Source organism: Vigna umbellata, chromosome 1 (genome assembly GCF_029865625.1).
Source record: "Vigna umbellata cultivar VRB3 chromosome 1, Vumbellata_1.0, whole genome shotgun sequence".
NCBI lineage: Eukaryota > Viridiplantae > Streptophyta > Magnoliopsida > Fabales > Fabaceae > Vigna > Vigna umbellata.
Genome location: NC_142165.1, coordinates 2,016,903 through 2,044,188, shown reverse-complemented (window position 1 = coordinate 2,044,188; position 27,286 = coordinate 2,016,903). Strand labels below are relative to the sequence as shown.

Sequence of the window (27,286 nt, the reverse complement as noted above, 5' to 3'; positions counted from 1 at the left end):
CAACAACATGAAGAATTTTGATCGTTGTTCCAGTTCTTCAGCAGGAGTGGAAGCAGGAGGTAATATATCATTAAAATCATGAAGAAGGGCATGAATTTTACCCAAATATTCTGCCATGGGACCATGATTGCGCGGACCAATAACAGTTAATAGGTCCTGACAAACACCATAAAGGCGCTAAGTGTCATTTGTGTATAACAACTTCGCTTGTGCCCATACTTCTGAACATGTTTCATATGATCGAAACATTTGTTTCAGTGAGGAGTGAATGGTGGACTTTATAACAAGGCATAACTGAGCATCAATTTTCATCGAGCGAGAAGTGTCATCTGTGGTAGCAGTAGTCACATTTTGAGTAAGGTGATCTAAGTACCCCTGACTCTTCAACCAAAGTTTGATGTCGGACGCCCATGTTGCATGATTTGTGCCATCTAACTTGTCAATGGACAAGTGTACATTCACATAATTGGTGTATATTGAGGATTCAGAAGATGAGGAAGATGCCATGGAGAAGGAGAAACCCTAAAAATCCAAAGTGCTTCGATTGACGCAACGACCACAAATCCAGAAAGAGGATGAGGAGGCGATCACGGCGGTTCTGATCGGCGACGGAACTCTCCGGCGATGCGCCGGCACGCGGGGCGGGAAGCGGCGGCGCCGGTGACTGTTGCGGTGCCGTGTGGGTGGTCCATTCGCCGCGATCTTTGTACCACGGTGGTCGCCCGGCTGAGACAATTCCGATGGTGTGGTCGTCGGTCGATTTTGGAACTCCGGCGACGGTGGCGGCGGCGGCGGTTGCGGCGGCGACAGCGACGATGATGTGTGCCGAAGACCGTGGAGTTGGTTGGAACTAATCCTATGCTCTAGATACCATGTGAGAAATAGAGAAGATTGGGAGAAAATATCCCTTGTGTCTTTTGCATACACATAGGATAGTTTATTTATAATGTAAGATATGGGCCAATGCCCTTAATACAGAATGGGCTGAGCCCAATTAACAGAAACACACATCTTAACATCTAACACTATCCTAATCCCATTTCCCATTATACCCTTATATCCTAACACATGTTGTGGTTCTGGAGTAGGTAGAAGTCTGTACTGATGACTGCTTTTCAGGATCCTTGGTGGATAGAAGATCAACATCTTGTTATTGAACCTTTCTTGGGAGAATTTGGTAACCTAGAGGAGCAAGAAATATAATGAATTTATTGTAGTGGCTAAAAATGACTGAAAATATAATGAATTTATTGTAGTGGCTAAAAATGACTGAAAATGATAGAGGAGCAAGATGATCAGCAGAATCTGAATTTATTTCAATCTACCAAGGATAGAAGGACTGCGTGATCTATTGTGGCTAAAAATGATTTTTAATGCAATTAAGAGAAACTGAGAGAAAGGGCCGAGAGTTGAGAAAAAGGATATTAATCTCTCTTAATACAGAATGTACAAAGAAACCTGATATATATTTGTGCAATGTGACTAAATGCTGAGCCAGCAAGTAAATGATATATAACAGAATATAATTCTTATAATGAAATTGCAGTGAAATGAAATGAACATATGTGCATATCGTAATATTCCCCACTCAAACTCTGGGTGGGCGAGTGAGGGAGAACCTATTAACTAGCCTGAGTTTATCTCACAAGGCCAAAAATCTGAGAAGAAAGCAGCTTGATGAAATGTCTGCATTTTAGTGAGGAGTTGGAATGTCCTGCAGCATGAGACTTTTTCCAAGAATTTCTCCAAGAAAGAAAATCTCAAATTCCGTAATTTTTTTTGGCATGTGGAATAGGATTGAGACAGAAATTGTGCTAGATTGTCACATAGCAAAACAAGAGTGGTAGAAAGCCACCTTAACTCTGATGGAAGAGACTGAATCCAAAGTATTTTAGCTGCTTTATTGGTCAGACTTTTCTACTAGATCTGGCAACAAGTGTTTGTTTCTTGGACCACTGGGTCCTAATCATCGTCTGAGAACACTGAGAGAAAAGGGCTGGCTGTTAGGCGGGGCTGAGAAGATGCAATTGAAAGGTCAAGGAGTCTCTTGTGCAACAAGTCAGCTATCAGTTTTTCTTATACTTTGTGCAGTATGATAGGACACAGCATATGGAAATTGATAATTTCATTAAAGATAAGTTGGAGGAAGGTATGGTGTGTATGTCCTATGTTATATTACAACAACAATTGGCTGATGTTCTTACAAGGGGGTTGATCAGTTCAATTTTTCATAGCCAAGATGGGAATGGAAGATATCTATTCATGAGTTTGAGGTAGAATATTAAGTAATAATTTACACATTTGCATTACATATAATTACTATAAAAGTATTTGATGTAACAAAATTAAGATCTTAGAATTTGAATTTGAAGGTTGACTCAACTCACAAGATAGGTCCTTCATGCTGCAATGATAGCATACCCATGGGTGACCACAGTTAAGGTGGCTTTCAAAGACTCCTTCTCAGTCCCTTCCATGCTATACAATTAAGACAGGTCTGGTGGATTGCGATTAAGACAACTTCCCAACATAAGACAATCGACCTTCAATCCATTAAATAAAGGGATTTATTTCTTGCAAAATAGGCAATTACTTCTTAGATATTTGGACTGAACTGAATCCCATAAAACCAAGTTATAAGGTGATGACTATCCAAGCTATATAAACTCTATTCAAGTCATATTGTTAGTCAATGTGGAAAAAACCACCACCTTGAGGTTGCAAGTAAGGCAACCCCCACAGTGCTGCAACTAAGGTGGGCTAAGGGTTTCCATAATTAAGTCAGCTTTACAATTTCCTTTTTCGTTGATTATGTTTGCTTTTTATCTCCCTGAATCATATTCTAAATTTTCAATGTTGGGCGTTTGAATCAAGTCATTTCCTCACAGTTAGGACTTAAGAGTTAGAACATGTGCTTCATCCTTAAGTTTGTTAGAATTATATTTCTTGTGTCCTTTTCTAATTAAGAAAAGTAAAGAATTAGCTTGATGGATTATTATGTTGATAAATACTACTTCCTCCTATCCACTTCTTATGACACATTAGAGAAAATATATGTTCCAAGGTAATTGTCATTTTATAAAACTAATGATGCGTTAAACATTTTTCTAGAACTATCCTTAGTGGAAGTACTGTATAGCAGTAGGAGTAAATGAATAATTAATTAGAGAGATTAAGGGTATATACGTAATGTTTTTATGGAATTCAAAATAGTGATTGCATTCCTTAATATTTGTGTCAAACTCTTAATAATATAAAGTGGAACGGAGGAAATATTTAATAAGCTTCTGTAAATATGCTCGGAAGCAGTAGTGGAGTATGCCCCTTAACATTTCAAGCGATTGTAATATAATTTGGAAGCAAACTTTATGAATAGAGAGCACTTTTTTTATGAAATGGAGGAAAAAGCCAAAAAAGTTGACCCAGAAGTATTGCAGAGGTGCTGCATACAACCATAACAACCCCTCTTGATGTTTGCTACATTATTTTAATTTTAAAGAAAAAACAGAGATACTTGGAACTGTGTTCGTGCTTCTCTTCATCCTTTTATATAATCTAAAGATAGTTTCTCATTCTGCATTTTTACCATCAAATAACCCCTCTCAGTAATATACATTTTGGATGGGTACAAAATCTACCTTTAGGTAAATATGTTCAAAATCATGCTGTGTTTCTTAATATATTTCACTCCATTTTAGAAGGAATAACAGACCTAGGCTGTCTGATTTTGCAGGAAAGTCAGCTACTAATGTTGATGAGTTATGCAAGATCATTTGGACTGTGGAAGCAGATTTAGAAGATGGTCACCTCCTGTATCTAACTGGTGATCTTGCTGTATTAGGCTGCTGGAAACCAAACATGGCTGTACTACTGTCTCGTACAGAGCATGCTAACATATGGAAAGCTGAATTTCCGGTAATTTTGATGGACTGTTTAATCTAAACTTATATGTTTCTTTTGTTGTAAAGAAAAAATAAGAACAAGTTTAAATCAGATGTTTCTACATTAACATTGAGTTTTTTTTTTTCATCTTGCTCTAGACCTGAGCCCAGTTACGCATTTCTCATGCACAAATAAAAATATAAAGCAAATTCAGTGTATTGCGAATATTAGAAAGACACTACTTCAATAGGGATGAATCATATCTCTAAACCTTTCCTTTGTCTCTGGAAATCCTTAACCCAACTACCCTTGAAAAACTAATCCTGTCTGTCTGTTGAAGATTCTGCAGTTCCTGTTAATACAACCAGTTTATATTCTCATAGTAAATGATAGGAGAACCATTGCAACTAAGTTTTTCATCCGCCCCATAAAAAAATTCTTCCATTAAAATTTTGTTAGATTATCATATGAAGCTTTGATAGCTTGTAGTGTCATAAAAAATGGCTTGACGCCTTTCACTGTTGTTATTCCCACTATAAATAATGCTAGGAACATTTACAATAATTATTACTAATAATTACAATATACCCTATAATTTGAAAATAGGGAGAAGAAATCAATCTATGATTTTCCTAGCTTATTCTTAGGAAGTCGTATCAAAATATTTAAGGAGACAGATTAATTCCTGAATGACACAAATCAATCTATGAATTACCTAGCTTATTCTTAGGAAATCGTATCATAGTATTTAAGGAGACAAATTAATTCTTGATTGATATCCCTCCTCAAATTGATGGGGTTGGTCAAGCAACATCAATTTGCTATCAAGAAACTAATGTCGTGGGTGAGGAACAACCTTGGTAAGAATATCCGCAACTTGAAGTTGAGTAGTGACATGAGGGAGTGAAATAACATGATCATCATAAGCTTCTTGAATAGAATGCCAGTCTAATTTAATATGCTTGATGCGCTCATGGAAAATTGGATTTGTAGCAATCTGAATGACACTTGTATTATCAGCATAGAGAGAGGCATTGGATTGTGTTGAGGAAATCACGTTCAGCCAAAAGACCACGAAACCAAATTATTTCAAAACAAGCAATAGACATGACAAAATACTCTTAGTAAAGGATTTAGATATGCGTTGTTGCTTCTTACTTTTCCATGAGATCAATGAAGAACCGAGAAACATGCACCAACCAGTGATTCATCAGTGAGTGTCAGGACAACCAGCCCAATCGGCATCACTATAATCAATTAATTTAGGTGTGCCAATTGGAAAAAATAAATCTCGCTGAGAGGTACCTTTCAAATACCGAATTATGCGATGAACTGCTGCCAAGTGGAGATGGCGAGGAGAGTGCATGAATTGATTCACTGGCTGAATAGCAAATGAGATGTCAGGTCTTGTAATGATCAAGTAATTAAAACTACCCACTAGCTATTGGTATAATAAAGGATAAGGAAAACGGTCACCCTCATCACAGTGATATTTAACATTAACTTCAAGAGGAGTATCCACCGGAGTAGTTGATTGCTGATTGAAGGCCAACCATAGAAATGAGATCCGTGGTATACTTATGTTGATGGAGAAATGTACCATTGAAGGAGGATCGAACTTCAAGGCCAAGGAAATAGTGTAAGTGTCCAAGATCTTTCATATGAAATGAAGCTTGTAATTGTGGTTTAAGTTCTTGGATAAATGCTTGATTAGAGCCAGTAATAACCATATCATCAACATAAGAAGTAGAAGAACAATGCTTGTAGGTGTGCGGTGAATGAAAAAAGAGGAATCATATTTACTCTGTGTAAGGAGAACCCAAGGAGAGGAACAAAACTTGTCATACCATGCTTGGGGAGCCTGCTTTAGACCATATAAAGAATGGTTGAGCTTGCACAAGCCTGTTGATGAATAGAAGAGGCCCTGAGGGGGAAACATGTAAATATCTTTAGTCAACTCACCATGAAGAAACACATTCTTCACATTTATTTGATGAAGGGACCAACCCTTAGAGGTGGCTATAGAAAGGACAGTTTTAACAATTGTCATTTTGGCAATGTGTGCAAATGTCTCATCATAATCAATCCCATATTCCTATTTGTTTCCTAAGGCAAAAGTAGTCTTGCATTGTAACAGTCGAGAGAACCTTCACAGAATACACGCATTTGCAACCTATGGGTTTGTATCAGGAGGGCAAGGAACAATATCCCATGTGAAGTTCTCTTGTAGAGCCTGAAGCTCATCATTCATTGCCTTTAAACAATGTATAATATCTTTAATAGCTTGTGAGTAACAAGTAGGAATAGATGTGCCAGAAAGAGAAGCTGTTAGAGAAGTATGAGAAGAGGCATACCTATCTGCTGAATACGTATTAAGAGCTTGAGATATTTGACCAGATCATCGTGGTTCAACTGGTACAAACATAGGTGGTGGATCAAAGTCAGAAGGGGAAGTGGAAACTTGTTGATGACGTTGTCCTATATGTAATGTCAGGTTGGAAACGTTCTACAGAAAAAATGGGAAGAATAGCAACATCATTTAAAGTAGGAGAAAGACAAGGAAACATAAATTGACTATCAAAAAATGTCACATTCTTGGAAACACTAGTGGATAAAGCTTTCGCCCAAAATCAATAACTGTAGAAGGAAGGTGATTAATTAAAAACACAATAGTGGATAAAGCTTTCGCCCAAAATTTGGATGGAACAGAAACTTGAAGAAGCATTATGCGGGTTACTTGGTGGGTTACATCAAGCAAGTGACGATTTTTACGTTCAACAATACTATTTTGCTGAGGAGTATTAGGACAAGAATGTTGAGATACAATGCCATTTTGTTGAAGGTATTCTTGAAACTCATGAGACATGTATTCACCGCCAGACTCATAATGGAAATTTTGAATTTTGGTTTGGAATTGAGTCTTAACATATGTCATGAATTTCTTCAACATGGGCAACACTTAAAACTTATAGCGAAGAAAATATATCTAAATAAAACAACTATAATCATCAATAAATGTGACAAAATATTTATAACAAGCTTGAGAAGCAACATGACTCATACCCCAAACATCACTATGAATTATTTCAAAGCAAGCCAACGCACGATGAACACTAGTTGGAAAAGGAAGCACTTTACTTTTAGCCAATTTGCAAACAAAACAAGAAAGAGGTGTATCAGGAAGAACATTTTTATTTCCCAACAAACCAATTTTAAATAAGTAAAGACAAAACAATAGAATTTGAATGACCCAAACTTTTATGCTAAACCTTAGAGATTCAGAGCATTATTACAAGCAAAAGACACATGATTAGAAATAAATTGGAGCAGAAATAATTGTCCCACTTTAGGCCCCTTTGCGATCATCTTCCCTAATACTTGCTCCTACACAAGACAACTAGACCGAGAAAATTTAACAGCATAGTTATTGTCCACTAATTGACCAACTAATAATAAATTGGAAGCAAGTCCAGGTGAGACAAGCACATTCTGAAAATTAGGGTTTAGGTCACCAATATCAATGATAACAACCATTTGTATTTTCTTAGTATCATTATAAGAATGTACATTATGCAAATTTTCAAAAGCACCCGTCATGTGAATGGATGCACCAAAATCAAGAAACCATGGGTAAGAAACACTAGAGGACTTACCTTGAATACCTAAGGCTGAGAGAGCAGAAAGTACCATTTATTGAATCATTTTAGGTTGGAGAGCACCACTATGAGATGGACATTAGGTAGGAGGACAAGTGGGTGCATTGGTTGTGGCATGGAATGCTTGTATAGGATGTTGTGTTGATCGTGGAGGACGTGTGGGACAGTCAACTATGATATGATCCTCTTTCTTGTAATAATTGCAAAACTTATGACCATTACAAGCGATATGACCAAATTGTTTGCAAGAAAAGCATTGGACTTATTGCATAGCACGACCTTTACTTTTATTATGGGCAGCATATGCAACTGGATAAGGTTCAGAAAGAGAAACATCATGAGTCATGGATCCTTGGGTAAGTCAATGTTGTTCTTCCTTAAGAAGTTGACCAATACATGTATCAAAAAATGGAACAATACTCCTATCAGCAAAACACTTTAGACAGCCTCAAACTCAGAATGAAGTTTTAGGAGGAGCTGATTGCGCTTACTAGTGTTGTAGACTTCTCAAACAGTCGAGAGTGAAGTTTGGGGAACAACAACTTATAAAATGGGAGAATGTTATTCCATAAATTCAAAAAACCAGAATAATAATACTCTTGAATAGACAAATTGCCTTGGTTGTAAATGCACTTCAAGTAATCTCATATTTGTTTTGTAGTTGTTAAAGAGCGCAAATTATTGATCATTTGGGGATCAATAGTGCTAAGGATCCAAGAAATCATTTGAGCATCTTTTACCTCTCATGTAGCGAAGGCAACTTCCTCCTTGGTTGGCAGTGTTATCCCATCCAAGTGACCTCATAATCCTTTCCATTTGACATACATCATGAATTGAAATTCCCAAGCTAAATAATTCTTGCTAGTGAAGCAAACATAAGAATTGTCTTTCTTTGGAGTAGTCATGGTGATCGTCAAAAGAATGAGCAACACTAGTTGGAGTTCAAAGCAAGAAGCCCGAAACCATGAATAGAACCGCAAGAAACAATAGGGCACGGAAACACAAACAAAATGACAAACGGGAACCATGAACAAGGACCACAAACTGGGATCGCGAACAAGAACATGGGTGAGGCCATGGAAGCCACGAAACCAGGAACAATAACTACGAAAGGAAAGCCTCAAGTAAGAAAGAGAGAAAAGGTGGATTGTGCATAGGTTGATACCATGTTGATGCCTTTCACTATTGTTATTCCCACTATAAATAATGCTAGGCATATTTACGATAATTATTACTTGTAATTACAAAATATCCTATAATCTGAAATTAAGAAAAGAAATCAATCTATGATTTGTCTAACTTATTCCTAGGAAATCAAATAAAAAATATTTAAGGAGACAAATTAATTCCTGATTGACACAAATCAATCTGTGAACTGCCTAGCTTATTCTTAGGTAATCATATCAAAATATTTAAGGAGTAAAATTAATTCTTGATTAACATGTAGTACTATATGAAGATCAAAATGCACATTTTTATTAATTGACTCGGTTCTAATTTGTGATTGCAGATTGCTTTTGGCTTGAACTTTAAATATAACTATTTCATTAAGGGTAAAGTGAAGTCCTCAAATGACATTATTTGGAGGCCTGGACCAGCCTTTTCTCTGTCAGTACCTCTAAAAGTCATTGAAGACAATAAAATAGTGGTCAGGGATTCATGGATCAGGTCGTATTCCCAAATGTCTTCTACTCATTCACGGAGCCCCTTCACAGAGGAAACATATCTTCTTGAGCAACCCTCTATTTCTTTCCTGAGCAAAGGTATAACTTAGTGTTTTTACACTATTATTGAAGTATTTGTTTTCCTAATATGTTTCTGAACACTCAAATGCTTCCAGTGGTTTGACAGATGATGGAAGGATTGAGAGTCTCCTTGAAAATGACATCCTAAATTTTGAGACACTTGGTTTGGAAGATCAATTACTTTACGTCAATGATGATGACTTGGTGATTGCAAATGACAAGGATTTCCAGTCTACTAATATTCTTTCTGAGAATTACCAGCCTGTTGAGGAACCCTGGCTACACCCTTCCATTCCCTCTAAGGATAAAATAGAATCAAACAAATCTGAAACTGGTGAAACTGTAGAAGAGAAGGTGAAGCTGGTAGATAGAGAAAAGTTGTTACTTGAAGAAAGTAGTAATATAATGTCAAAAGAATCAATTTCAACCATTATTCTTATTAACTCATCAATATGTACGATGCAAAGAATTGCAGTACTGGAGGATGAAAAATTGGTTGAATTATTGTTGCAACCAGTCAAGAGTAACGTGCAATGTGATAATGTATATGTCGGGGTGGTCACAAAGCTTGTTCCTCATATGGGTGGGGCTTTTGTTAATATTGGGAATTCTAGATTTGCTTTTATGGATATTAAACAAAATAAGAAGCCATTTATATTCCCTCCATTTCGTCAAAGGACAAAGAAACAAGAGATTGATCTTGAGGAAAAAAATGATCATATGTCTCATGAAGGAGAGGATGGTTATTTAAAATCTGTGCACAATGACTGTGATGAGCATGACGGAGAGGATGAGTTTTATATTTCTGAAGTTCTTAAGGAAAATGGGAATGGGAGCATGGTTGACGATGAAGTAGAAGCTGACTTTGAGGATGATATAGAGGGAAGTGATGTTCAAGTAGAAGGAGAAGCAAATAACAGTCCTCTTGCTGTTGGTATGAATGGGTCTGTCAACCCTGTTATGTTGCAAACAAAAGATACAAAGAGAGCTACCCACAAGGCTTCTGGAGAAAACAAATGGAGCCAAGTTCGCAAGGGAACCAAAATAATTGTCCAAGTTGTCAAAGAGGACCTTGGTACAAAGGGTCCCACTCTGACTGCTTATCCTAAACTAAGAAGTAGATTCTGGGTATGTGCTATGATTGCATCTTACATGAAGTTTGATTGTATATCATTGCTATCTTATGTAAATGATCTATACTGTGTTTCTTCTGAATTCGACTCTGAATTGCAGGTTTTGCTTGCATGCTGCGATAAAGTTGGAGTCTCCAAAAAGATTTCTGGTGTTGAGCGCACAAGGTTGAAGGTTATAGCAAAGACATTGCAGCCTGAGGGTTTTGGCCTCACTGTAAGAACTGTTGCCGCTTGTCAATCTTTTGAGGAACTTCAGAAAGACTTGGAAGGGTTGCTTTCAACCTGGAAAAATATAACGGAACATGCAAAGTCTGCTGCTCTTGCTGCTGATGAAGGGGTGGATGGAGCTGTTCCTGTAATTTTGCACAGGGCAATGGGTCAAACTCTGTCAGTGGTCCAGGATTATTTCAATGAAAATGTTTGTTCTGTTACTAGTTTAGAGTCATTATTGGTTTAAGTGTTTAACTTAATGATATCTATCTATAAAAAGAAAACCCAGTTTACATTCTGTTTCTCCTGATTTGATTTTATCATGATATACTTCAGGTTAAGAAAATGGTGGTCGATTCTCCAAGAACATTCCATGAGGTAAGGCATTAACTAATTACAGAGGGCCAAGTTGCAATATTAGGATTGGAGGATGTCTGTTTTTAATGTGAACAATATTGCCCTTTTTTCCCCATTAATGATTTTAATCAAAAAGTGTAACTCACTGCGAGAATTGGTTTGTGAACCCAACTGTAGCATTGCAGGCTGTCACATGGCAGTTTACCATTTTCTAGTAGCATATCATGTCAAACTTACATATTACATATTGCATGTGTTAGATGTTAAGTTGTGTGTTTATGTTAATTGGGCTTAGCCCATTCTGTATTTAGGGTTTAACCCTTATCTTACATTATAAATAAACTACCCTATGTGTATGCTAAACACATAAGGGAGATTTCTTCTAATCTTCTCTATTATTTCACATGGTATCTAGAGCACAGGAATAGTTCCCGCCAACTCCACAGTCTCCGGTACCCATCACCGCCGCTGTCGCTGCAGTCGCCGCCACCGCTGCCGCCGCCACCGCCGCCGCCGCCGGAGTTCCAGAATCGACCGACGATCACACCATCGGAATCGTCTCGGCCAGGCGACCACCGTGGTCCAAAGATCGTGGCGAACGGACCACCCACGCGCCTCCACGCGCCGCCGCAACAGTCACCGCTGCCGCCGCTTCCCGCCGCGCGTGCCGGCGCGTCGCCGGAGAGTTCCGCCGCCGATCAGCACCGCCGTGATCGCCTCCTCGCCCTCTTTCTGGATCTGTGGTCGTTGCGTCAATCGGAGCACTTTGGATTTTTAGGGTTTCTCCCTCTTCATGGCTGCCCAACTTGATGATCGGAGTCGGTCTCGCCAACTAGGTAAAGGACGTCCAAAATGTGACCATTGTGGCAAGCTAGGCCACAAAATTGATAGATGTTATGCGCTTCATGGACGTCCTCCTCGACCTATAGCAATGGCTAATTCTGATCCACCTCCCCGATCACCGTCTGCAGACCATCCTATTTCATCAAATACCATAAATAACCCTGTACTCTTTCAGGAATTTCTCAGATGGTATGAGGACCGTCAGCACTCTAGTTCCACTACCTCTGCTTCTGTTATACGCACAGGTACCCCTTTTGTTGGTCTGACTCACTCTCTCGGATCTTGGGTTCTTGACTCAGGCGCCACCGATCATATCACTGGTAACAAGTCCTTGTTTTCCTCCTTGTCATGTCCGGGTAATTTACCCTCGGTAACGATGGCTGATGGGTCTAGAGTCTCATCTCATGGTATTGGTACTGTTCATATTTTTCCGTCCATATCCGTTGATAATGTACTTTATGTCCCTAGGTCTCCTTTTAACTTATTGTCCGTAAGTCGTCTAACTCGTTCCCTTAATTGTGTTATTTCATTTACCAAAGATTCTGTTTGGTTGCAGGACCGGAGTTCGAAACACATGATTGGCACAGGATGTGAGTCTCATGGCCTATATCATCTCAGCCCTTCTCCACATGCTGGCGTAATCATGGAGTCACCATCCCTTCTTCATGCTCAGTTAGGTCATCCAAGTCTTGCCAAACTGCAGCAACTTGTTCCGAGTCTGTCGAATATATCAAGTTTGTCGTGTGAGTCTTGTCAGTTAGGTAAACATACTCGTAGTTCCTTTCCTCGTAGTGTTTCACAAAGAGCGTCATCCCCCTTTTCATTGGTTCATTCTGATATTTGGGGCCCTAGTCGTGTCAAGTCAACTTTTGGATTTCAGTATTTTGTTACCTTTATTGATGACTATTCCAGATGTACTTGGTTGTTTCTCATGAAGAATCGTTCTGAGTTGTTTTCTATTTTTCAAACTTTTTTCAATGAGATAAAAACTCAGTTTGGGGTTTCTATTCGCACTTTACGTAGTGATAATGGCCGTGAATACCTTTCTCAACAGTTCAAACATTTTATGGCTTTTCATGGCATTCTTCACCAAACCTCACGTGCTTATACCCCTCAACAAAATGGGGTGGCTGAGCGCAAGAATAGACACCTTATTGAAACAACTCGTACACTTCTTATTCATGGTCAAGTACCCTCACGTTTTTGGGGTGATGCAGTTCTCACAGCATGTTATCTTATCAACCGCATGCCATCTTCCGTCCTAGATAACAAAATCCCTCATTCTATCTTATTTCCTCAAGACCCTCTGCATCCATTACCTCTTCGAGTTTTTGGGTCTACATGTTTTGTTCATGATTTTAGTCCTGGTCTTGATAAGTTATCTCCTAGGTCTCACAAATGTGTCTTCTTAGGATTTCCACGGTCACAAAAGGGCTATAAGTGTTTTTCCCCTTCCCTCAATCGTCATTTTATCTCTGCTGATGTCACTTTTGATGAGTCTTCTTTTTACTTTTCACATCTATCTTCTAGTTCTGTACCTCTCCCTGTTACTGTTGATATTCCTCTTATATGTGATCCTCCTGGTGATGCTCCACCCATTTTGTCTTCTCCTTCTTTAGACTCTCATTCACCACAGGATCATCCTTCACCTCCACTCCTTCAGGTTTATAGTCGCCGTAATCGTCTCCCTCATGACTCACTTCCGGTGCCGCCTCAAGTGTCTCCTCCGGCTCTAGCAACTGAGTGTGACTTGCCTATTGCCCTCCGTAAAGGTATACGCTCTACTCGTAACCCTTCCCCCCATTATACTGTTCTTAGTTACCACAGATTATCTCCATCTTTTTACACTTGTCTCTCCTCCATTTCTTCTGTGTCACTTCCTAAATCTGTGGGTGATGCCTTAACTCATCCTGGCTGGCGTCAAGCTATGCTGGATGAATTAAGTGCTTTACAGAAAAGTGGAACTTGGGAGCTTGTCCAATTACCATCTGGAAAGTCTGTTGTTGGTTCCAGGTGGGTGTATGCTGTCAAGGTTGGCCCTGATGGCACAATTGATCGTCTGAAAGCTCGACTGGTTGCCAAAGGCTACACACAGATTTTTGGTTTGGATTATGGTGATACTTTTTCTCCAGTGGCAAATATGACCTCTGTTCGCCTATTCATTGCCATGGCCGCTCTTCGACAATGGCCTCTTTACCAACTTGATGTCAAAAATGCTTTCCTAAATGGTGATTTTCATGAAGAAATTTATATGGAGCAACCGCCTGGCTTTGTTGCTCAGGGGGAGTCATCTGGATTGGTATGTCGTCTTCGCAAATCCTTATATGGCCTAAAACAATCTCCTCGGGCCTGGTTTGGTAAATTCAGTTGTGTTGTTCAACAATTTGGTATGTCTCGCAGTGAAGCGGATCATTCAGTGTTCTATCGCCACTCAAGTGCTGGATGTATTTACTTAATAGTGTATGTCGATGATATTGTTCTCACAGGAAGTGACTATCTCGGCATCTCTCAGATGAAACAACACCTTTGTCATCATTTTCAAACCAAAGATCTTGGCAAACTCAGGTACTTTTTGGGTATTGAAGTAGCACAATCCAATGATGGTATTGTCATATCTCAGAGGAAGTATGCATTAGACATCTTGGAGGAAACAGGGTTAATGAACTGTAAATCTGTTGAGACACCTATGGATCCTAACATCAAACTCCTACCAAATCAGGGGGAGCCTTTCTCAGATCCTGAACGGTACAGAAGATTAGTTGGTAAACTAAACTATCTTACTGTTACTCGTCCTGACATTTCCTTCGCAGTTAGTGTGGTGAGTCAATTTCTAAACTCCCCATGTGAAGACCATTGGGATGCAGTTGTTCGCATACTGAAGTATATTAAAAGATCACCTGGAAAAGGTTTGCTATATGGCCCTAACAACGATACAAAAATCGTTTGCTATTCAGATGCTGATTGGGCTGGTTCCCCTTCTGATAGGAGGTCTACTTCTGGATATTGTGTCTCTATTGGTGGCAACCTGATATCTTGGAAAAGTAAGAAGCAAAGTGTTGTGGCAAGGTCCAGCGCAGAAGCAGAATATAGAGCTATGGCATCTGCTACTTGCGAGCTTGTGTGGCTTAAACAATTACTTAGTGAATTGAAATTTGGAGATGTCACTCGCATGACACTTATATGTGATAATCAAGCTGCTCTCCATATTAGCTCTAACCCTGTCTTCCATGAGAGAACCAAGCACATTGAAGTTGATTGTCATTTTATTAGAGAAAAAATCATATCCGGAGATATCAAGACTGAGTTCGTTAACTCAAGCAACCAGTTGGCAGACATATTCACCAAGTCCTTACGAGGACCAAGAATTGACTATCTTTGTAACAAGCTTGGAACATATGATTTATATGCTCCAGCTTGAGGGGGAGTATTAGATGTTAAGTTGTGTGTTTATGTTAATTGGGCTTAGCCCATTCTGTATTTAGGGTTTAACCCTTATCTTACATTATGAATAAACTACCCTATGTGTATGCTAAACACATAAGGGAGATTTCTCCTAATCTTCTCTATTATTTCACAGCATGTGTTCAAAACTTTATTTAAATATATGGTGCTAGGTTAGCATGCTGATCCAGTTGTTTGTAGTCAAATAGTACAACTTGAATGGTTAATTGTTTTCCGTAATCGAAAAACTAGCTTCATGGATTAATTTAAGGTTCAACATACAAACTTATACTTCTCATTTAGGTGATTTCGACCTTTTTATATGATCTTCAGGTGACCAGTTACCTTCAAGAAATTGCCCCTGATCTTTGTGATCGAGTTGAATTATATGATAAAAAAATTCCGTTGTTTGATGAATTCAACATTGAAGGAGAGATAGGCAATATACTCAGCAAAAGGTGATATGTTGTTACTTTTGTTGATAACTTTTAGTATTTATTATCCTTTTCTTTATTGTTACTTTTTTAGATTGTGTTATAATATCCTTATCTTTCCGTGTTTGAGAATATCTTAAAAGATCTTAGAGCATTTCATGGAATCGGTTAGTGTTCTAATTGAGGAGGCAATATTAATCATCACTTTTTGTTCCAGAATTTATTTAGGGTTTTTAGTCCTAATGTATTGGTAGATTTGTGATATGATAGTAATAGTAATACTAGTACTTAAATTATTATTTATTTCAGTATAAATAGGAATGTTGGAATAGTACTTTTGTTTCATGATGCAACACTACAACGTAATATCAATCTCAGATTATTCGATGGCTTGTCTCTGTTTTATTACTTGCTTCCCTAAACTCTAATTCCAATAGACTGCTTAAATGTAAACCACCGTAGCATGATGTAAAATTTTGTAGGAAGGTAGATAATGGCAGAAATCATTTACTTTTTTAATCATGTAGTTCTTGGTTATTTGGGATAAATCATAATTGAGTTTTTCAATGCAAATACTTTATTAAATTAAGCAAACTCTTAATCATATTTTCCTCTCCTGAAATCAAATAGTTAAGTTTTCGTAAGATACCTAATTGTTTAGTGTGATTAAAAATCAGAATATTGTTAAAAATTGTAGAAAAAAGGCAAACTGTAAATAGTAGTCTCCTGTCCCCCTGATATTTTTGTTTAAAATGTCAATTGATCTGTCCTGGACACGGTATTAAAATTCTTAAGTTGATAGCTTTCTTTGTGTTGATCACTTTATAGGGTTCCCCTTTCCAATGGAGGCTCTCTAATCATTGAACAAACTGAGGCATTAGTTTCTATTGATGTAAATGGAGGACATGGGATGCTTGGTCATGGAAATTCACAACAACAAGCTATTCTAGATGTCAATCTTGCCGCTGCAAAACAAGTATATTATCATTTATTTGTGTCACATAAGCTTTAGTTTCTAGTTTCCTTTTTTCCCTGACAAATACTGCTTGTTAGAGGTATGATTTGATTATTATAGATATGATATGATATGATTTGATTATTATAGATATGATATGATATGATTTGATTGGGAAATATCTTATCAAATATTTCGTTTTATTAGATATCTTGTTCCTTATAGTTATCTTTTTTTTTTTATTATGAATAAGAATATTATTGTGTACCCAACACTCCTAATTCATTACATTCATAGTTTCTCTCTTCTCAACCAAGTACACCACCAGAGCAGTACCATCCTTCGGAACCTGTTTTGTTGCTGATCCTTTCAACATTTCTATTTGTTTGTTACCCTACAGAACTGTTTATTCTTCAATCTACATTAGTTTCTTGCTATCTTATAATATATATTCGGAACATCCATTAAAGTGGAATAATTCCTGGTATATTTCCGAATAGTCCATGAATTCCTTTTCACAATAAATTCTAAAATTTAATATTTAATTTGGAGTTAAACTTTGAGTTGTTATTAATATAAAATTTTGCACTCAAGTATCAAGTAAAAAGTATACTGTTTTTATTTATTTATTTTAATAGAATTGAATGCTAAGGCATCACTATGTTGCTTGTCATACGAACTATGTTGGCACCACAAGCAATATCAATCCTATGAAACATCTCAAAATATCATAAAAAAGAGGAAAAGGTGGAAATGAGTGAGGAGACCACATCTGACCCACAACTAATCTCTAACCCTTTATAAAGGTAAATAAAATCTTTTAAAAAGTAGACTTTAAGTCTAATTCAACTCCACAAAACCAGTTTGTAGGGTGAGATTTGCACCTACTTATATACTTTAAACTGGTCTTATCATTCATCAATGTAAGACTTCCAATACATCCCTTCATGCCAAGGTATATACATATCATGCATGGGACTAGACATTAATGGGTAGTTCGATAGTGGCCGATAGCAGGTGGAATAATATGTCCAACAAACAACAAAATTTCCTAGGATAGGCTCTAAACCATGACTCTGATATTATGTTAAGAAGTGAATTTTAAGCTTAACTCAATCCTACAAAATCAACTTGTAAGGTGAGGTTTACACCCACTTATATATTCTAAATTGGCTTTATCACTAGTTATTGTTAGACTAACAACAAAATCTATTCCTGAAAACTTTTAACTAATGAAACTAGGAACATTCTCCTACCAAGTAACACCCTGAGATCTAGTTTGAAACTCAACATGTTTATCAACACATTGATTATCCTCCCTAAAATGTGTGAAACATGAATACACATAATATTACTATTTACTAAACAGTTCAACTATCTACTACGGATACCCCAAAGAATAATAGAATTATTGGAACATATTTTGAATCACTAGTTGAGAATCACACTCAATAAAAAATTTAGTTCAGCCTTTGGAGTGGCAACTTCCATAGCCAAAATCACACCCATCACCAATGCAAATAAGGCATTATGAACATACATAGGATGCTATATGTTTATTGAAGCAGAACTTGTTTCTGGTTATCCATATAGCTTTCATCACACCAACGAAAGAGGCCTGCATTACAGTCTTGACTCGAGCACTCAAGCATCTTTGAAAGAAACAAAGAACGGAAGAGATGAAATCAGTAGCAAAGTGACAGTGGAAAGAGCTGGTAAGCCAGGCCCATAGATGTGAAGCAAATGTGCACTCAAAGAACACGTGTCGATCAGTTTCAGCAGCACCACCACAAAAATGACAACAAGAAACACTGTCCATACCACGCTTGATTAAGTTATCATCTATAGGCAGTCTATTATGTTAAATATGCCAAGCAAGAAGAGATAGAAGGAGGATTAAATTTGCTCCAAACCCGTGTTGAAACATTTAGAGAGTTGGCTGATTCAAAAGGAAATTATATTCAGTTTTGAGGCTGAGAATACCATCTGAAGAGCCATTTCATCTAAGATGGTCCTCGATATCAAACTGATGTCAAATTAAAAGGGAGATTGCAACAGTGAGAGCGGGATCTTTAGAACTAATAGCATCAGTTATAGACCAGGATATATTTGATATTAAAGGGTGCATCCTTAGCCTCCAAATTGTTGTGTAAATGCTTACGAATCCCAAGCCAATCAACTATTGGAATAGTTAACCCTTTGACCATTACCAATCTGCCAAGTGGAGCTATGAATAATCAAAGCAACACTGTGCTTAATACCATGCCAAACAGATGATTGACGGTAAAAATCACAACTCTCAACTTAAGAATTCTGGCCAATTCGAAGTCAAAATCAAGAAAATCCATGCTAAGTTTCATCAAAGGAGCTTGATTAAGAGCATACAAGGGTTTACGGCCCAAACCTCCTTGATAGACCGACAAGATTGCTTCCAATAAACAGTGACCAACTTAACATTGTAACATTGCTAGTCCACATAAAGTTTCTCATCCAGAATTCCATGGTTTTAGTCAACCCTTGGGCCAGGAGTAAACTCTAAAGTAGTGCAAAAAGTTGTTGATAACGGAAGATATGAGAATTATCCTGCCCCTATATGACAGCAAAAAGCCTTTCCAAGCATGAAGCTTTTCCTTAATTCTATAAGCCAAACCTTGCAAATGAATTCTAGGAGAGGTTTACCAACAAAAATAGTAATACCCAATTATTAAAAGCCAATGAATTTTCTGAGAAACCAAGAGTATCAACCACAACTTTCTTCCTAGAATGTGTCCAACCAGAAATATAAAGTAATATTGACTTCCTGATCAGCATTATCTTTATAAGATTGGAAAAGGTGCATGATACAATCCTATCCAGGAAAAATTACAATAATTTTTGACTTTGAATTTCTTCAGAAATATAAACATGAATGATATAACCCACAATCTAGTAGATTGGTAAGTAAAGATTTGCCACAAAAAGTTACTCTTTGATGAGAACCAATAATAGAGACACCTCAATCAATAAAACTGATAAGTCAAGGAAGATTAGTCACAAAGATATCAACCTTTGATTAGAATATAAGGTCTAAGTCAAGAACAAAGAGAATCTCTCTTTAATGAAATAAAATTTAATATATGATTAAAAGTGTTTACATCAATTTTTGGTACCTCTATATATAGGCACATAAGTTTAAGAAAACCTAGAAACCCTAAATGAAAGCCCAAGCCCAAAAACATAAAATAAAAACTGAAAAAAATAAAAGAAATTTACAAATACTTTTATTTGTCTAAAACTATTCTATAATCGTGCTCGAGGGCATGATCTTTATGCCTTCATGTCCTTTTAATGCCAAAGGCTCCTCCTCAAGTTTTTGTATGGACTCAATGGATAGTCCTCTATCATTGCACAACTGCTGCAAGTTTGACTTGGTTAACCTATGAAAAATGGTAGCATCATTAGCATATAATGTGAGCTGGAAAACACATACCATAAGGTCTTATCATAGGGAGAAGAATTTTCTGTGGAGACAAAAGAGTAATGGCACGACTTAAAACTTCTTTTGCAAGACAAGAGAATTGGGGATAATATATACCCTTGTCCAACTTCTTCAGAACTGGAAAGAAACCAACAGCTTTGTGATTGACAGAAATAAAAATCTTGGCAGATTTCAGCACCAACTTGACCCATAGACATAGCTGAGGACAGAAGCCAAACTGATGCAAAACTTGAAGAGTGAAATCCCACTTAAAGAGTATCAAAAGCTTTTTCGGAATCCATTATTACCGGAATAATGTCTTTTCCTAAGCAAATTAATCCCTTGGGAAAGTACTCTACAATAAGAAATGTTCCTATGCTTGAGAAAGCCTCTTTGCTGACTAAAAATAAGTTTATCAGCTATGAATTGATTCTGTCAGCAAGGATCATTGTCATAATTTTAAACTTAAAATTGGACAAAGAAACAGGTCTATAATTGGAGTACTCTTTTATTTTAAGTACAAGTATACATGCTTTTGTTTTTGTTTTGCAACATAATTTCATGTCAAGCAGTACAATTTTTTTATTGGAAGCATGCATTACAGATTGCAAGGGAGTTGCGACTACGGGACATTGGTGGTATCATTGTAGTAGATTTCATTGATATGACAGATGAAGGTGAGTGGGAATCTCTCACTTGTTTGTGCATTTGAAGTATTTAGTTACTCAAAGAAGGAATCTCTCTCATATACTTTTAAAATATTTTCGTAGTACTGATTGCAGTTTCAAAATCACTGACTAAAATTTTAAATAATCCTACTTGGTAGTTTTTGTTGTAATTTGAGACAATATCTTTAGAATCTTCTTAATTAGAGGAAATAGATATATAATCTTTATTTTATTTTACTTTCCTAGTTTCCCTATTTCCCTTTATTTTACTTTCCTAGTTTCCCTATTTTCCTTTTTAGGAGAATTAGATTATTACAAATAGAAAGTATCAGAATGTATTTTTTATGATTGAGAATAATAAATTAGTCTTATTTTCCACATGGTATTAGAGCTTGTCTGATCTACTTCCGCGACCGACAGCCCCCTAAAAGTCTCTAATTTAACATATGGTTTTAATGGGCTCCAATTGCCCTAGTCAAGTTCTACCTTAGAATTCTAGCTTTTTCCCCAGCATTACCAACACGTTTGTCCTTATGATAACAACTACACAAAACTGTGCTTCCAGAATCTGGCCTAGCTATAAGCTATACTTCCAGAGTTCAATCTGACCTAGCTATAAGCTATACTTCCAGAGTTCAATCTGACCAAGCTATAAGCTATACTTCCAGAATTTGTCTCAGAATGGGATTCGAACCCATTCCCTCTCGGACCAGTAACTGAAACTGGTGCTTTAGATCTGTTGATGCCCAATCAATTTTTGCTCCTTTTAACATTCTTATTGGCTGCCAGTTGAATCAAAGAGACCGAAAGTCTCTTCTTCGAAGAATCCAAGAAAGGCCACTGCCTTCGCTGCTTACTCCGCTGTGCACCACCACTATCCGTAGCCGGTCATCGGCTGCCCCGTCCGCCACCGGCCACCGTCGCAGTTCCGACCGGTGACCAGCCGATCTGGATCGTCTCTTCAAGCGCGACCTAACCCTGGTGGTCGCCGTCTCATACTCCTCCGCACGCGCCGTCACGCGCCTCCTCTCTTCGTCAGATCTCGTGTGTTTTTGTCACGCGCCGCTGTCCCGGTGTCGAAATCACACCGCACCGCTTCCGGTCGACTTGCCGGACCTCCTCCTCTCTGTTCTGACCCTCCATAGCAGCCATTGTTGTCATCTTTGTTGTCTCCACTACTACCTCCTTCAAAAACACAAACCTCGAACCTTAATCTTTCTCTCGGGTTCGGTTTTTATTTCTTTGTTTCGCTAAACCCTAGGTCGTATTTTAGATCTATTTTCGTCTCTCCTTTCCGATCCTCTTAATTCGTCTTCGATTAGCGATTAAGGATGGTGTCAGACGCTAGCAAGAAGGCTACTCAGAAGAAGGCCGCTGCCTCTGCCGTCGCTGTCGTCGCTCGCTGCACGCTTCTGCATCGCCGGACCTCCCTCTCGTTGTTGTGTTCTGGTTTGGTGCGTGCGTTCTGGTTTATGCCTCCACCAAATGACCAGGACCTTTCCTCCTCCTATCACCAATGGGTTCTCACTTTGTTTCTGTTTCTCAAGCAATAGTGCTTCGTTCCGCTGCTACCAAAGTCGGCGTAGGGGCAGTCAGCCGTCGGCGCAGTCAGTCGCTTTCACCGCAGTCAGTTGTTGCAACCTTTGCAGTTTGTCGCTGCCGCCTCAATAAGCTTTCGCATTTTCTTTGATCAAGAGTTTTCGCTGTTTGCGGTGAGGGGTAATATTTTTCAGCCCCTGCCGAGAACTTTCTTCTTGGGCTAGAGTTTAGCCCGTACTTTTGTGATACAGTGTAAGTATCACCATTTGGGAGTAGTCCAGTAGAGAACTTAGGACCTCCAAAGTGTCTTTGATATTTGGTGTTTTTTGGTTTCTACCATCACTAATGTGAAAGGCTTTCTTCACCGTCAATGCTTTGTTATAACAGCTCACTTAGAGTTGTTCTTTGAGACCGCCCGCTGAATTGACTCTTTCGAAGTTATGGGATTCAGATTTGTCCCTCGTATGGATCGGTTCTCACCAGTTCTTCCACCTTCACGTTCTGTCATTGACGTGCATATGCCGTTCAGTCGTGAGGGGAAGAAAAGTTTCAGTTGCCGCAGGGTAGTTAGTCCCTGAAGGTTTGTTGTTGTTTCAGCCGCTGTTGGGTGGTTAAGTCCTTGTAGATTTATTGCTGTTAGCTACTGCAGACAATTCAGTTCCTGTAGGTTTGTTCCCTAAAGGTTCGTTGTTGTTAGGGCAGTTAAGTCCCTTAAGGTTTGTTGTTGTTCAGGGTGGTTAAAGTCCCTACATGTTTGGGGCTGTTAGCCTTTTAGTGCCGCTGCAGAGTAGTATAATCCCTGCAGGTCTGTTGCTGTTTAGGGCAGTTAAGTCCCTGAAGGTTTGTTGCTGTTTAGGGTAGTTAAGTTCCTACAGGTTTGTGGTTGTTAGCCTTTGAAGGCCTCCCATATGTTACTCATGGAAATCATGTTCTTGAAGTTTTGTTGTTGTTCGCCACTATTGATGTTAATCCAGTCCCTGCAGTTTGTTGTTGTTCGCCATTGAAGGCCCTTCGTCTGTTCTTGTAGTTTATTGCTGTTTGCCGCTGGATGTCATCATCCATTTCTGATGGAAATCTCCCTCGTCCATTGCTGTCCAAGTTGAAGTTTCATGGTGCTAGTTCGCCCTCGTCCATTGCTGTCCAAGTTGAAGTTTCATGGTGCTAGTTCGCTCTCGTCCATTGCTGTCCAAGTTGAAGTTTCATGGTGCTAGTTCGCCCTCATCCATTGCTGTCCAATTTGGTTTATTGACGTTCTCTACAATTGAGTTTGACTATTTCAAGCTTGGTTCATACAATCTTGTATGATCCAGCTTGAGGGGGCGTGTTGTAATTTGTAGATAATATCTTTAGAATCTTCTTAATTAGAGGAAATCGATATATAATCTTTATTTTATTTTACTTTCCTAGTTTCCTTATTTTCCTTTTTAGGAGAATTAGATTATTACAAATAGAAAGTATCAGAATGTATTTTTTATGATTGAGAATAATAAATTAGTCTTATTTTCCACAGGATGTTGGGTACAAACAAAGTCCCACATCAGATAAAATATGAAATACACATGGGTTTATATACACATAAGATACATCCCTTAGTAAGAGGCCTTTTGGAGTGGTACCAAAAGCAAATCCGTGAGAGCTTAGCCCAAAGCGGACAATATCTTACTAATGGGAAGATATATGGATATGCGTGCATATTAAACCCACACAACATCAATTTTCATGGGAACTTTTTTTTGTTATTTTTAACCGTGGCATATTTAAGAATGCATAGCTTTTAATCTTCCCCTTATAAGCTCACTAGTCATGAACATGCAGAATTTTTCTACCTGAATTGTATGCATGCATGGTATTATGTGTATTGTTGCAAGTTAGTTATCAATGGCAACAAAATTTTATTATTGATGGATTATTTAGCTTGAATTTGGCACATTAAAATTAAGCATGACTATTATTGTTAGTGTTCCTCTTGCTCTCAAACAGTATTCTCACTGATTAAAATGTTATTTTCCTGTGAACTATTCTCCATCTGACTGATTGAGGCTATGCCTCAAGGGCTCAGTGGAAACAATCTCTCTCGTTTAAGTGTATAAAGTTCTCTAGTTTAAGTTTGATGATGATATTTAAGTATGAAATATATAAGTTTAACATCTTTCTTGGTGTTGTTATTCTTGAAGTCCTTATCAATTCATGTATTTATTAAATTTGGATTCTTCTTGATCAGCAAATAAAAGATTGGTCTATGAAGAAGTCAAGAAAGCCATTGAGAGAGATAAATCAATGGTGAAGGTCTCTGAATTGTCCAGACATGGACTTATGGAAATAACTCGGAAGAGGGTAGGTTGCTTGTCTATGGTGAATATTAGCTATTTGTTATCCCATGTATCAAACACAAGTGTTCGAATAGGAAGATGTGTTTCATACAAAACATTATGTGATCTTCCCCATTTTTCTTTTGTATATAGTTTTCTTTTGGTTTTATTTACGTATAACTTAGTAGTACCAAACTTACATATCACCATACTTCATGCTTGTTTCAACTCTTCAAATGTCTATAGATTGAAAATAATAATGCTTGAAATGCATTTTTCATTTTTATTAAAATGAATTGCCAATGCTTTTTACCATTGTTTGACAGGTGCGGCCAAGCGTGACATTCATGATTAGTGAACCATGTGCTTGTTGCCATGCCACAGGCAGGGTGGAAGCTTTAGAGACATCCTTCTCAAAGATTGAACAGCAAATCTGTCGGCTTCTTGTAAGTAGAAACTTTCAATCCCAGAGTTTTGTTTCAGCTAGAATCATCAAGAGAAAACAAAAAGAGAAAAACCTCAAACCTAGGAGTGGGACAGTTGAAGAGTTCTATTTGACATTTCTAAGCAACTGGAACCAATAATTTCTTTCTAGCGTGTCCTAGTTGTTGGTGCAATATATTTTTATTCTTTCTTAGTTATTGGTAATTTGTCTCCCTAGATCATAATGTTCTGTCCATTGGCATAGTGTTGATACTTGTTAGATATATTAAATTATTAGATATCGTGGATAGATATAGTATCTTTATTTTTTATCTTCAGTTATTTTGTTATTATTCTTTATTTTTATTTGGGGTTGTGCTCATATTTCATTTATTATAAATACAATACCCTATGTGTATTTTCTATACAATGGAGATTAATCTCATACATAATTTTTTCACTATATTCAATATGATATCTAAAGCCTGGTTCTTTTGAAAAATTTTCATCGTCCTTGTCTTTTGCAACTGTCGTTGTTGTCACTAGAGCTTCAGTTTCGATCGGCGACCACATGGTTCTGCTTGTCTTGGCTAGGCAACCCCAACACTGTTGAGATTGTCGCTATTGAAGTTTGCAGACGCTGTCTTTTCCAGCCACATGTGGCGGAGCATGCATCATCTTCTTTGACACCAATCACCACCGTTGGACTCGCCGCGACCTCTCCTCTCCAGATCTGGCCTAGTTGCCTTGATTGGAGAAACTTGGATTTTTAGGGTTTCTCTCTCCTATTCATCTATGGCTTCATGGTGAGTTTGAGATAGGTGATTGACACCGGATGTAAGTTTCATGGTCTTTATCATCTCTGCCCTTCTACACATAATGGTGCACTTATAGAGTCTTCATCTCTTTTGCATGCTCAATTAAGTTATCCCAATCTTGTCAAATTGCAACATTTTGTTTTCAACTTATCCAAGTTATTTAGTTTGGTGTGAGTCGTGCCAATTAGACAATCACAATCTTAGTTCCTTTCCTCATACTGTCTCCCAACGTGTTTGTCCCCTTTTGCCTTAGTTAATTCTGACATTTGGAGACCTAGTCGTGTTAAGTCTAATTTAAGTTTCCAATATTTTGTTACTTTTATTGATGATTATTCTAGATGTACTTGTTTATTTTTAACAAAAAATCGTTTTGAATTATGTCATATATTCCAATCTTTTTTTAATGAAATTAAAACTCAATTTGGTGTTTTTATTCAAACTTTGCAAAGTGATAATGGCCACAAATATCTTTCTCATTCTTTTAGACAATTTATGGCTTCTCATGGCATTCTCCATCAAACTCCATGTTCTTATACACCTTAACAAAATAGGGTGGCTAAGCGCAAGAATAGACATTTTATTGAAACAACTCACACTCTTTTAATTCATGGTGCAGTTCCTCAATATTTTTGTGGTGATGTTTTTCTTACTGCTTGTTATCTCATTAATGGCATGCCCTTTTCGCTTTTAGATAATAAAATACCCCATTCTATTTTATTTTCTTATGAACCTCTTCATCCTTCTAAAAGTTTTGGAGTTTACATGTTTTGTTCATAATTTTAGTCCCGGTCTTGATAAGTTATATCCTTGATCACACAAATGTGTTCTTTTAGATTTATTATATCACAAAAAGGATACATGTATTTTTTTCCTTCTCTTAACCGCTATTTGTTTTTTGCAGATGTCACTTTCAATGAGTCTTCTTTTTATTTTAAAGGTCATTCTTCTTTTGATATGTCTCCATTTAATAGTCAATATTCCTAGTACAGTCAATATTCCTTTTATTTGTGGTCTCCAGTAGTGCCTTGTCCACCACCACCACCATCAATTCTTCTCCACCACCACTTTAGGTTTATAGTCACAGACATTGTTCTCAACAACCACTAAGTGACTCAATTCAAGGCCAACTACTTTGTCTCCTCTGGCTTTGACAACTGAGTCCGATCTTCCAATTGCCCTCTAAAAAGATATTTGTTCTACTTGCAATCCCTCTCCACATTATATTGCTTTGAGTTATCATAGATTATGTTCACCTTTTTATACTTGTCTTTCATCTATTTATTTTGTAGCCATTCCAAAATTTATCAATGATGCCTTAGCCCATCTTGGTTAGTGCCATGCCATGCTAGATTAACTAAGTGTTTCTCATAATAGTGCAACTGGGGAGCTTGTCCTATTATTGTTCAGGAAATCTGT

The 27,286-nt window shown here is 37.6% G+C and overlaps 1 protein-coding gene and 1 pseudogene across 1 annotated transcript in view; one reads left to right on the top strand and one right to left on the bottom strand.

Annotated features, from left to right (window-relative positions):
• Window positions 1–624: 624 nt before the first annotated feature.
• LOC148204387 (ribonuclease E/G-like protein, chloroplastic) overlaps window positions 625–27,286 on the top strand; it is a 37,583-nt gene continuing 10,921 nt past the window's right edge. Inside the window, exons 1-12 of the mRNA XM_088105602.1 lie at window positions 625–714; window positions 2,092–2,149; window positions 3,734–3,915; window positions 9,049–9,301; window positions 9,390–10,411; window positions 10,517–10,834; window positions 10,963–11,004; window positions 15,601–15,725; window positions 16,530–16,677; window positions 20,718–20,790; window positions 24,542–24,654; window positions 24,956–25,075. Of these exons, the coding sequence (XP_087961728.1) occupies window positions 625–714; window positions 2,092–2,149; window positions 3,734–3,915; window positions 9,049–9,301; window positions 9,390–10,411; window positions 10,517–10,834; window positions 10,963–11,004; window positions 15,601–15,725; window positions 16,530–16,677; window positions 20,718–20,790; window positions 24,542–24,654; window positions 24,956–25,075 (2,544 nt within the window). The remainder of the gene's footprint in view (window positions 715–2,091; window positions 2,150–3,733; window positions 3,916–9,048; window positions 9,302–9,389; window positions 10,412–10,516; window positions 10,835–10,962; window positions 11,005–15,600; window positions 15,726–16,529; window positions 16,678–20,717; window positions 20,791–24,541; window positions 24,655–24,955; window positions 25,076–27,286) is intronic.
• On the bottom strand, window positions 7,267–8,354 carry LOC148204388 (uncharacterized; annotated as a pseudogene).